Below are 12,308 nucleotides of genomic sequence, written 5' to 3' on the forward strand. Positions count from 1 at the left end.
CTCTAATTGTGAGATCATTCATATTTAATTTATGTCCCACAATATAATATAGATTATATACATGGCTAAATTGGATCTTCTTGTGGTTTAGCTTTAGCCTAGCTAGGTTTTGGCTTTGTTTACACAGCTAGCCTACTTCATATTGGTGTGTGTGTTCATGATATGCTAAACTAAGGGATACAGTGACATTTTGAATGTTAGTCTGTATTTTCCTTCACAAGGCACTTTGTCACGTGGGCAAAAACGTTTCCACATTTGTCTTTCCACCATCCTGACATTATCAGTTAGCATTTGTCGCATAACCATTTGAGTGCTGCTAGCACAACAGATATCATTCTGACCGAAGCACCAATTTTTGATTAGGGCAACATGGGAATTGTATTATGTATGGCTGCCCCCATTAATGATATCATTAAAATGTTTCCATCTATCACACAATGCAAAGCATATTTGACTGTGAGCAAGCATTAGCTCTAACATTTCCTGCCAAACAGAGCTGCTATGTCAGCTACCAAATGTTACAGCTACTGCCAATTAGTGTTAATTGTTAAGAGTTAGCTACAACATTTGGTAGCTGACATTAGCTCTAATATTTGGTAAGTAATGTTAGTGCTAATACTAGCTAATAGCAAAAGAGGATGTTTTAGATGCTTTGCATTGCAGGGTCAAAAGTATCATGGCATTTACATAATTTCTGGTCCATGGTAGTGACCAAATAATTATGTAAATACCATCGGTTTCATGGTATAAATTACATGTATATATGTTAATATTTAAGTACAAAAGTCGTAACAAAAGTGAGGTAAATTGGTAAGTTATTTATACAATAGCCAGTACCATGGTAAAACTGAAAATACTACCATCAAACTACCATGATACTTTTTTGTAAGGGAAGAACTGTGCCTTACAAGATCAAGCCAATAGGGGGCACTCAAGTGTATCCTAACTTGACAAGAGGTACGCTGCCTCACAACACGCCATCTGTTAAAAATACAACTGACATGACTGAAAAAGTCCAGGGTAAATCTACCTACCTGCATAATGTGTGTGTGAGTTGTACCTGGCTACACCATCCCAGTGGAGATAGGGGAGTGGCTGAAGTGGGGCCATTTGGTTAGAGCACCGTATGTGTACTCCTATGTTCTTTGTAGCTGAGTATGAGTATATGTACAGTATATCCATGTTTTTTTGAGTGTGTATGTGTGTATAGACAACCCTCCAACACCCCCCCTCCCATTTCCTTTAGCTTAGAGCACTATGGTGTCCATGTCGACCAAAACCAAGGGCCGCAGCAGAGTGTGTAAGTCCAGTATGTAGCATGTATTTATACCCAACCACCTCCCTACATGTCCTTCTCCTTAGCCTCGCAGATGGTGGTGGTGGCGTTGGCATTGCTGCCCCCCTTAAGGAAGTCGCTCCTCAGCAGGCGGTAGAAGAGCACAATGTTCATGGCGGTGACAATGGCCAGCCCCACGCTGCCCGCCGTGTAGGCCACCAGGGGCACGTTGTCGCGATTGAGCACCAGCCAGCGGGTCATCCACGCCAGCGTGTTGATGCGGAACACCACGTAGGTGCCCAGGTTCACCATGCTGTTGACACGGTAGAGGGTGCCTGCCGCCAGGCCGGCCATGCGTAGCACCTGGCGCAGGTGCAGGAACACAGAGTTGATCTCCACCAGCAGCGCCACCACGGCGAAGCCCACATAGTGGCAGGACAACACCGAGATGCCAAAGCATGTGATCACCTGCAGTGGGGAGGGGGGTAGAGGGTGGAGAGAGAGAGAGAGAGAGAGAGAGAGAGAGAGAGAGAGAGAGAGAGAGAGAGAGAGAGAGAGAGAGAGAGAAGGAGAGAGAGAGAGAGAGAAGGAGAGTATGTCCAGAGAGAGAGAGAGGGAAAGAGATGGGGTGGGAAGGGAGGTAGAGAGAGAGGGGGAGAGAGAAAGGGAGGAAGGGAGATAGAGAGAGGGAAAGAGAGAGAGAGTGTAAGTCCACAGAGAGAGAGAGAGACAGAGAGAGAGAGAGAGAGAGAGAGAGAGAGAGAGAGAGAGAGAAAGAGAGAGAGAGAGAGAGAGAGAGAGAGAGAGAGAGAGAGAGAGAGAGAGAGAGAGAGAGAGTCAGTCAGTCAGTCAGTCACTGGATGTCGCACACAACAGCACCTTGGTATTTGTATCTATGGGTCGGGTCAGATCAGTTGAATCTATTCTAAATCATTATTTAAAAATCCAATGTCCATTTCAACCAAGGGTTTAAAGGGTATATTGTATTTTAAGGTACATGCATTTTCACAACGTCATTGTCAATCGTATGTACTTTTTTATACCAAATATAAAAATTGCACATATAAATGCTGGTCCATTATAAATGGTAAATGGTGCATTTATATAGCAACATGATTCTTTACGCTAATATTATGAGCCATTTTTAAAGGCTCTAGGACTAGGTTGTAGAGTTACCTGCTGTGTCAAAAGGACTTCCATCTTTGAGAGAGTATGACAGTGAATGCTTGCTGAGTGACAGTGTTCGGAAGGTCACCATGACCATCTCCTGCCAAGTAAATGCTTATGAGGGTTGTTGCAGTAATACTGACATTCCACAAGGTGGCAGCACCTAATGCCAGTCTCACATAGGAGGAAATACAGTAAACAGAGCTCTAGTTGTACCACTACATTGATGTTGGTTGAATGCCTTGTAGTTTTTAACGTAAACAACGTTTTCTAGCTAGCTTTCTGCCTCCAGTGTTCTACACACACAATTCTACTCTGACAGTTTGTTCATTCAGTTATGAAAATATATTCATAAAGGGCGGCTGGGTGGCGCAGCGGTCTAAGCGCTCGTCACCAATGCAAGAGACACCGGTATGGAATCCGGCTGTCAGCGTTGCCTCCGGCTTGGGCCGGCCGTCATACTGACTCAATTGGCAGAGTCAGCGGGAGGGGAGTCGATGGGTGGTAATCTGGTCGTTGTAAACAGCGACTCCTACAGGTCGGTCAGGGCGCCTGCACAGCAAGGACAGGAGATGGCGAGGGTAGTGTGAGCCTCCCACACGTTACACCTCGCCAATGAGAGTCCGCGCTGGCAGGTGAAAAGATGTGGCTGGCTGACTCCGCATGTATCGGAGGGGACATGCGATAGTATCTATCAACCCTCCCTACGACCAACCAGTGGGGGGCACATGCGAGCAACGATCAAGACAGGGGAGGGGGGAATTGGCACGACTAAATTGGGATGGGAGAAAAACACAGAAAAAGGAGGAGAAAAAGATAAAAAAAATAGAAGATATATTCATAAAATACCTCCACCCCTCAAAATAAATAAATAAATTATGCGATAAAAAATACCCAACCCAAAACTGAATACTGCAGCTTTAATCAAGTCAAGTCAATAGTCAAGAGTTTTATTTGTCACGGCATACAAGTATACAATGAAATGCGGGGGGTCTTGCCCGCAACGATTGTGCATAATACAATAGTAATATTGTTTAATGTCCATGACCACAGGACTCATGAAACCCATTATTAGCTAGTTTAAAAAATGCATGGCCATCAATCTGAAAATAAGGCTGTTTTTCTTACTTGCTGAAAGGTGGAATATTTGGAGATACTAGGCCATGATGGCAGTGATATACAGTATGATCAAATACACTATAGGGCACGGGTTACCAATAGGCGGCCTGCAGGCCACATCAGGCCCGTGAGGGAAAAGCAAAACAAATGTACTATGTACGTTTCTCCTATGCTGTTACAAAGGGTCAGATTAAACCGAATATATGTATTTATTGATTGATATATATTGCATAATATTTGTATATCGTTTGATATCCCTTGTGTATTCTTTGTACATATACACGGAATATCCCTTTAACCTAGTAGCCTACAGACCATAATATTTCGTTCTCTTATTGGATAGCGTTCCACCAGCGCCAGTGTCTTACCCCCAGAGTCGAGTTCAAAGCTACCGTCAGGACATGTCTGTACATGCCCGGTTCTGCCCAGGACTACGAGACAGAGGTGGGGCTGGTACTAGTTTGTTCGCCCAACATATAAATATGGCGCAGGTGAATACAGAAGTAGTTCAGTCCGCAGTCCGTTCAGTTCGAGTTCGAGTTACCCAAGTGAAGCCTCACCCACTATGCAACGTGCGGTGAAGTAGGGCCCGTATTGCCCCAAAATAGAGTCTTGTTTTATCCTAATACGTTTGTTCAACGTATCGTTCGCTCCTTACTAGTAAGCCTTCATCACGAGTCAAAGACCAAGTGAAGTGAGCAATTGTGTGTCTAAATAGAGCACTTATAGCCGCGTGCGAATAGGATAGTGGAGTATCAGAGCTTGGTTGAGTAACGTCAAGTTCAACTTGGTTGGTGTGGAGTACCGCGCACCGGAGGATCTGCACCGGTGAATGCGGAGCCCCTTTCCGACTGGATTATTATTATTGCTTTGTACCAGGCTGCTGGAGCGGATAAGAATCGTCTACACCCACTGCTGTGGGACCTGCCCGTGAGGACCATCATTCGAGCCCGTCTCTATTGGAGAGGCTGACCGGCTTCCACCTGTGCTGCGCGCATACTGGGATTACAGCGGCTGCCTTTCGTCCGCTGATCCAGGGAGTAATACGCCTCCCCGAGCAAGAGCTTATTGAGTCCCCGTGGAACCAGACTTTGCATTAGAGCATTGCCTCCCCCTGCTGGCTTACAACCGGTGGGAACCCTCTACCAGTATCCCCTGCTACCTTACCAGAGTACAATAGATATAATTCCTAATATTCAGGTTGTATTCTTATTTCATGCGTAACCAGAGAATGGACATTCATTATTGATTTGCCTACGCACATTCCTTTGCCTTATAAGCGCATTCAAGTAAAGTATATTATGTATTCTTGCTGCTAATAAATACTTAAAGACAACTTTGTGTAGAACCGATTCATTGTGGGGAAGTGTTCTCATCATATACTCGTGTACGGTATGGCCAGTATAATGTACATAAGACGGTAGTGGTTTAATGATACCATACTTGATTAATACAGTCAGGGAATTGTACCCCTCAGTTACATATGCCAATAGCGCTTTTATTATGAAATTCGTAGAGAACTTTTATTATGTAACAGGAAGGACACGAAGGATCTCTCCAACTGGAGATGGTGAAGCTGTCTACTTCAGAGGTGCTGAAAGTGTAACACTGTCACGCGACAGTTTGTGAATTATGGTCCAACATCGTGTCCGAGTCCAACTTCAAGAACATCAAAAGGCTGGCAATGTTCTTCCTGGCCATGTTTGGATCGACATACACCTGCCAGTCTGTTCTTTTTATTTATATAAAAAATATACGTATATTATCTCATCTTGGAATTAAAACATAGATTTTAGTTTAATCTGAAGCTAGGAAGATCATTGAGCAGCCATGATGTTAGATGAAGTGTGGAGAGTGGTATAATATAGTGTGGTACTGTAGTGTGGTACTATAGTGTGATACTATAGTGTGGTACTGTAGTGTGGTACTGTAGTGTGATACTATAGTGTGGTACTGTAGTGTGATACTATAGTGTGGTACTGTAGTGTGATATTGTAGTGTGGTACTGTAGTGTGGTACTGTAGTGTGGTATTGTAGTGTGATACTATAGTGTGGTACTGTAGTGTGGTACTGTAGTGTGGTACTGTAGTGTGGTACTGTAGTGTGGTACTGTAGTGTGGTACTGTAGTGTGGTACTGTAGTGTGGTACTATAGTGTGGTACTGTAGTGTGGTATTGTAGTGTGATACTATAGTGTGGTATTGTAGTGTGGTACTGTAGTGTGGTACTATAGTGTGATACTGTAGTGTGGTACTGTAGTGTGGTACTGTAGTGTGGTACTGTAGTGTGGTACTGTAGTGTGGTATTGTAGTGTGATACTATAGTGTGGTACTGTAGTGTGGTATTGTAGTGTGATACTATAGTGTGGTACTGTAGTGTGGTACTGTAGTGTGGTACTATAGTGTGGTACTGTAGTGTGGTACTGTAGTGTGGTACTATAGTGTGGTACTGTAGTGTGGTACTGTAGTGTGATACTGTAGTGTGGTACTGTAGTGTGGTACTATAGTGTGGTACTGTAGTGTGGTACTATAGTGTGGTACTGTAGTGTGGTACTATAGTGTGGTACTGTAGTGTGGTACTATAGTGTGGTACTGTAGTGTGGTACTGTAGTGTGGTACTGTAGTGTGATACTGTAGTGTGGTACTATAGTGTGGTACTATAGTGTGGTACTATAGTGTGGTACTGTAGTGTGATACTGTAGTGTGGTACTATAGTGTGGTACTATAGTGTGGTACTGTAGTGTGATACTGTAGTGTGGTACTATAGTGTGGTACTGTAGTGTGGTACTGTAGTGTGGTACTGTAGTGTGGTACTATAGTGTGGTACTATAGTGTGGTACTGTAGTGTGATATTGTAGTGTGGTACTGTAGTGTGGTACTATAGTGTGGTACTGTAGTGTGATACTGTAGTGTGATATTGTAGTGTGGTACTGTAGTGTGGTACTGTAGTGTGATATTGTAGTGTGGTACTGTAGTGTGGTACTGTAGTGTGATATTGTAGTGTGGTACTGTAGTGTGATATTGTAGTGTGGTACTGTAGTGTGGTACTATAGTGTGGTACTATAGTGTGGTACTGTAGTGTGGTACTGTAGTGTGATACTGTAGTGTGGTATTGTAGTGTGGTACTGTAGTGTGGTACTATAGTGTGGTACTGTAGTGTGGTACTGTAGTGTGGTACTGTAGTGTGGTATTGTAGTGTGGTACTGTAGTGTGGTACTATAGTGTGGTACTGTAGTGTGGTACTATAGTGTGGTACTGTAGTGTGGTACTGTAGTGTGGTATTGTAGTGTGGTACTATAGTGTGGTACTATAGTGTGGTACTGTAGTGTGGTACTATAGTGTGGTACTGTAGTGTGATACTGTAGTGTGGTACTATAGTGTGGTACTGTAGTGTGGTACTGTAGTGTGGTACTGTAGTGTGGTACTGTAGTGTGATACTGTAGTGTGGTACTGTAGTGTGGTACTGTAGTGTGGTACTGTAGTGTGGTACTGTAGTGTGGTACTATAGTGTGGTACTGTAGTGTGGTACTGTAGTGTGGTACTGTAGTGTGGTACTGTAGTGTGGTACTGTAGTGTGGTATTGTAGTGTGGTACTATAGTGTGGTACTGTAGTGTGGTACTATAGTGTGGTACTGTAGTGTGGTACTGTAGTGTGGTACTATAGTGTGGTACTATAGTGTGGTACTGTAGTGTGGTACTGTAGTGTGGTACTGTAGTGTGGTACTATAGTGTGGTACTATAGTGTGGTACTGTAGTGTGGTACTGTAGTGTGGTACTATAGTGTGGTACTATAGTGTGGTACTGTAGTGTGGTACTATAGTGTGGTACTATAGTGTGGTATTGTAGTGTGGTACTATAGTGTGGTACTGTAGTGTGGTATTGTAGTGTGGTACTGTAGTGTGGTACTGTAGTGTGGTACTATAGTGTGGTACTATAGTGTGGTACTATAGTGTGGTACTGTAGTGTGGTACTGTAGTGTGGTACTGTAGTGTGGTACTGTAGTGTGGTACTATAGTGTGGTACTGTAGTGTGGTACTGTAGTGTGATACTGTAGTGTGGTACTATAGTGTGGTACTGTAGTGTGGTACTGTAGTGTGATACTGTAGTGTGGTACTATAGTGTGGTACTGTAGTGTGGTACTGTAGTGTGGTATTGTAGTGTGGTACTGTAGTGTGGTACTATAGTGTGGTACTATAGTGTGGTACTGTAGTGTGATACTGTAGTGTGGTACTGTAGTGTGATACTGTAGTGTGGTACTGTAGTGTGGTACTATAGTGTGGTACTGTAGTGTGGTATTGTAGTGTGGTACTGTAGTGTGGTACTGTAGTGTGATACTGTAGTGTGGTACTGTAGTGTGGTACTGTAGTGTGGTACTGTAGTGTGGTACTATAGTGTGGTACTGTAGTGTGGTACTGTAGTGTGGTACTGTAGTGTGGTACTGTAGTGTGATACTATAGTGTGGTACTATAGTGTGGTACTGTAGTGTGGTACTGTAGTGTGGTACTGTAGTGTGGTACTATAGTGTGATACTGTAGTGTGGTAATATAGTGTGGTACTGTAGTGTGATACTGTAGTGTGGTACTGTAGTGTGGTACTATAGTGTGGTACTGTAGTGTGGTAATATAGTGTGGTACTGTAGTGTGGTACTGTAGTGTGGTACTATAGTGTGGTACTGTAGTGTGATATTGTAGTGTGGTACTGTAGTGTGGTACTGTAGTGTGGTAATATAGTGTGGTACTGTAGTGTGGTACTGTAGTGTGGTACTATAGTGTGGTACTGTAGTGTGGTACTATAGTGTGGTACTGTAGTGTGGTACTGTAGTGTGGTACTATAGTGTGGTACTGTAGTGTGGTACTATAGTGTGGTACTATAGTGTGGTACTATAGTGTGGTACTATAGTGTGATACTATAGTGTGGTACTATAGTGTGGTACTATAGTGTGGTACTGTAGTGTGGTACTGTAGTGTGGTACTGTAGTGTGGTACTATAGTGTGGTACTGTAGTGTGGTACTGTAGTGTGGTAATATAGTGTGGTACTGTAGTGTGGTACTATAGTGTGGTACTATAGTGTGGTACTGTAGTGTGGTACTATAGTGTGGTACTGTAGTGTGATACTGTAGTGTGGTACTGTAGTGTGGTACTATAGTGTGGTACTATAGTGTGGTACTGTAGTGTGATACTGTAGTGTGGTACTGTAGTGTGGTACTGTAGTGTGGTATTGTAGTGTGGTACTGTAGTGTGGTACTGTAGTGTGGTACTGTAGTGTGGTACTGTAGTGTGGTACTATAGTGTGGTACTGTAGTGTGGTACTATAGTGTGGTACTGTAGTGTGGTACTGTAGTGTGGTACTGTAGTGTGGTACTGTAGTGTGGTACTGTAGTGTGGTACTGTAGTGTGGTACTATAGTGTGGTACTATAGTGTGATATTGTAGTGTGGTACTGTAGTGCGGTACTATAGTGTGGTACTATAGTGTGGTACTGTAGTGTGGTACTGTAGTGTGGTACTGTAGTGTGGTAATATAGTGTGGTACTGTAGTGTGGTACTGTAGTGTGGTACTATAGTGTGGTACTGTAGTGTGGTACTATAGTGTGGTACTGTAGTGTGGTACTGTAGTGTGGTACTATAGTGTGGTACTGTAGTGTGGTACTATAGTGTGGTACTATAGTGTGGTACTATAGTGTGGTACTATAGTGTGGTACTGTAGTGTGGTACTGTAGTGTGGTACTGTAGTGTGGTACTATAGTGTGGTACTGTAGTGTGGTACTATAGTGTGGTACTATAGTGTGGTACTGTAGTGTGGTACTGTAGTGTGGTATTGTAGTGTGGTACTATAGTGTGGTACTATAGTGTGGTACTATAGTGTGGTACTATAGTGTGGTACTGTAGTGTGGTACTATAGTGTGGTACTATAGTGTGGTACTGTAGTGTGGTACTGTAGTGTGGTACTGTAGTGTGGTACTATAGTGTGGTACTATAGTGTGGTACTATAGTGTGGTACTGTAGTGTGGTACTGTAGTGTGGTACTGTAGTGTGGTACTATAGTGTGGTACTGTAGTGTGGTACTGTAGTGTGGTACTATAGTGTGGTACTGTAGTGTGGTACTATAGTGTGGTACTATAGTGTGGTACTGTAGTGTGGTACTATAGTGTGGTACTGTAGTGTGGTACTGTAGTGTGGTACTGTAGTGTGGTACTATAGTGTGGTACTGTAGTGTGGTACTATAGTGTGGTACTGTAGTGTGGTACTATAGTGTGGTACTATAGTGTGGTACTATAGTGTGGTACTGTAGTGTGGTACTGTAGTGTGGTATTGTAGTGTGGTACTATAGTGTGGTACTATAGTGTGGTACTATAGTGTGGTACTGTAGTGTGGTACTATAGTGTGGTACTATAGTGTGGTACTGTAGTGTGGTACTATAGTGTGGTACTGTAGTGTGGTACTGTAGTGTGGTACTGTAGTGTGGTACTATAGTGTGGTACTATAGTGTGGTACTGTAGTGTGGTACTATAGTGTGGTATTGTAGTGTGGTACTATAGTGTGGTACTATAGTGTGGTACTATAGTGTGGTACTGTAGTGTGGTACTATAGTGTGGTACTGTAGTGTGGTACTGTAGTGTGGTACTGTAGTGTGGTACTATAGTGTGGTACTGTAGTGTGGTACTATAGTGTGGTATTGTAGTGTGGTACTATAGTGTGGTATTGTAGTGTGGTACTATAGTGTGGTACTATAGTGTGGTACTATAGTGTGGTACTATAGTGTGGTACTATAGTGTGGTACTGTAGTGTGGTACTATAGTGTGGTACTGTAGTGTGGTACTGTAGTGTGGTACTGTAGTGTGGTACTATAGTGTGGTACTATAGTGTGGTACTGTAGTGTGGTACTATAGTGTGGTACTGTAGTGTGGTACTATAGTGTGGTACTGTAGTGTGGTACTGTAGTGTGGTACTGTAGTGTGGTACTATAGTGTGGTACTATAGTGTGGTACTGTAGTGTGGTACTGTAGTGTGGTACTATAGTGTGGTACTGTAGTGTGGTACTGTAGTGTGGTACTATAGTGTGGTACTGTAGTGTGGTACTATAGTGTGGTACTGTAGTGTGGTACTATAGTGTGGTATTGTAGTGTGGTACTATAGTGTGGTACTATAGTGTGGTACTATAGTGTGGTACTGTAGTGTGGTACTATAGTGTGGTACTGTAGTGTGGTACTGTAGTGTGGTACTGTAGTGTGGTACTATAGTGTGGTACTATAGTGTGGTACTGTAGTGTGGTACTATAGTGTGGTACTGTAGTGTGGTACTATAGTGTGGTACTGTAGTGTGGTACTGTAGTGTGGTACTATAGTGTGGTACTATAGTGTGGTACTGTAGTGTGGTACTATAGTGTGGTACTGTAGTGTGGTACTGTAGTGTGGTACTGTAGTGTGGTACTATAGTGTGGTACTATAGTGTGGTATTGTAGTGTGGTACTGTAGTGTGGTACTGTAGTGTGGTACTATAGTGTGGTACTATAGTGTGGTACTATAGTGTGGTACTATAGTGTGGTACTGTAGTGTGGTACTGTAGTGTGGTACTGTAGTGTGGTACTATAGTGTGGTACTATAGTGTGGTACTATAGTGTGGTACTGTAGTGTGATACTGTAGTGTGGTACTGTAGTGTGGTACTATAGTGTGGTACTGTAGTGTGGTACTGTAGTGTGGTACTGTAGTGTGGTACTGTAGTGTGGTACTATAGTGTGGTACTATAGTGTGGTACTATAGTGTGGTACTATAGTGTGGTACTATAGTGTGGTACTATAGTGTGGTACTATAGTGTGGTACTGTAGTGTGGTACTGTAGTGTGGTACTATAGTGTGGTACTATAGTGTGGTACTATAGTGTGGTACTATAGTGTGGTACTGTAGTGTGGTACTGTAGTGTGGTACTATAGTGTGGTACTGTAGTGTGGTACTATAGTGTGGTACTGTAGTGTGGTACTATAGTGTGGTACTGTAGTGTGGTACTATAGTGTGGTACTGTAGTGTGGTACTGTAGTGTGGTACTATAGTGTGGTACTGTAGTGTGGTACTATAGTGTGGTACTGTAGTGTGGTACTATAGTGTGGTACTGTAGTGTGGTACTATAGTGTGGTACTGTAGTAGTGGTACATTTCTCATGGACGTTTGTTACCGCTGAGGTGTCTAACCCATTGTTAGGTGCAGATTTTTTGTGTGCCCATGGGCTGCTGGTGGACATTAAAAACCGGCGCTTGGTCAGCGCAGAGACTTTTAGCTCATTCCCATGTGAACTCAGTGGTTCTAGCTCCTCAAGGCTGTCCAGTACCCTTACTGCCTCTGAGTTCTTGAGTATGTTGGCTGAGTTCCCAGTTCTTACCATGCCAACTTTTTCAGCAGCTACAGCTAAGCACGGTGTGGAACATTATATACCGACTGCAGGCCCGCCAGTACATGCCCGTGCACGGCGCCTGGATCCAGGTAAACTGGCTATTGCTAAGGCGGAGTTTGAGGCGATGGAGTGCCTCGGCATAGTGCGCCGGTCCAATAGCCCCTGGGCCTCGCCACTCCATATGGTGCCAAAGGCCGCCGGAGGTTGGCGCCCATGTGGTGATTATCGCCGCCTGAATGATGCTACGACCCCTGACCGCTATCCTATACCACACATTCAGGACTTTTCATCTCGCCTTGCGGGGAAGGTCATATTTTCTAAAGTGGACCTGGTTCGTGGTTATCACCAGGTGCCGGTGCAGTCAC

The 12,308-nt window shown here is 43.6% G+C and overlaps 1 protein-coding gene across 1 annotated transcript in view; it reads right to left on the reverse strand.

Moving 5' to 3' along the window:
• Positions 1–930: 930 nt before the first annotated feature.
• The window catches only part of tlcd2 (TLC domain containing 2), a gene marked incomplete at its 5' end in the record, with an annotated part of 247,696 nt that continues 236,318 nt past the window's right edge, over positions 931–12,308 (reverse strand). The window contains one exon of the mRNA XM_084328424.1: positions 931–1,744. Coding sequence (XP_084184550.1) covers positions 1,343–1,744 — 402 coding nt within the window. The 3' untranslated portion in view covers positions 931–1,342. The remainder of the gene's footprint in view (positions 1,745–12,308) is intronic.

The sequence above is a fragment of the Notolepis coatsorum genome (genome assembly GCF_963971535.1).
Source record: "Notolepis coatsorum genome assembly, chromosome: 1".
NCBI classification, from domain to species: Eukaryota; Metazoa; Chordata; class Actinopteri; order Aulopiformes; family Paralepididae; genus Notolepis; species Notolepis coatsorum.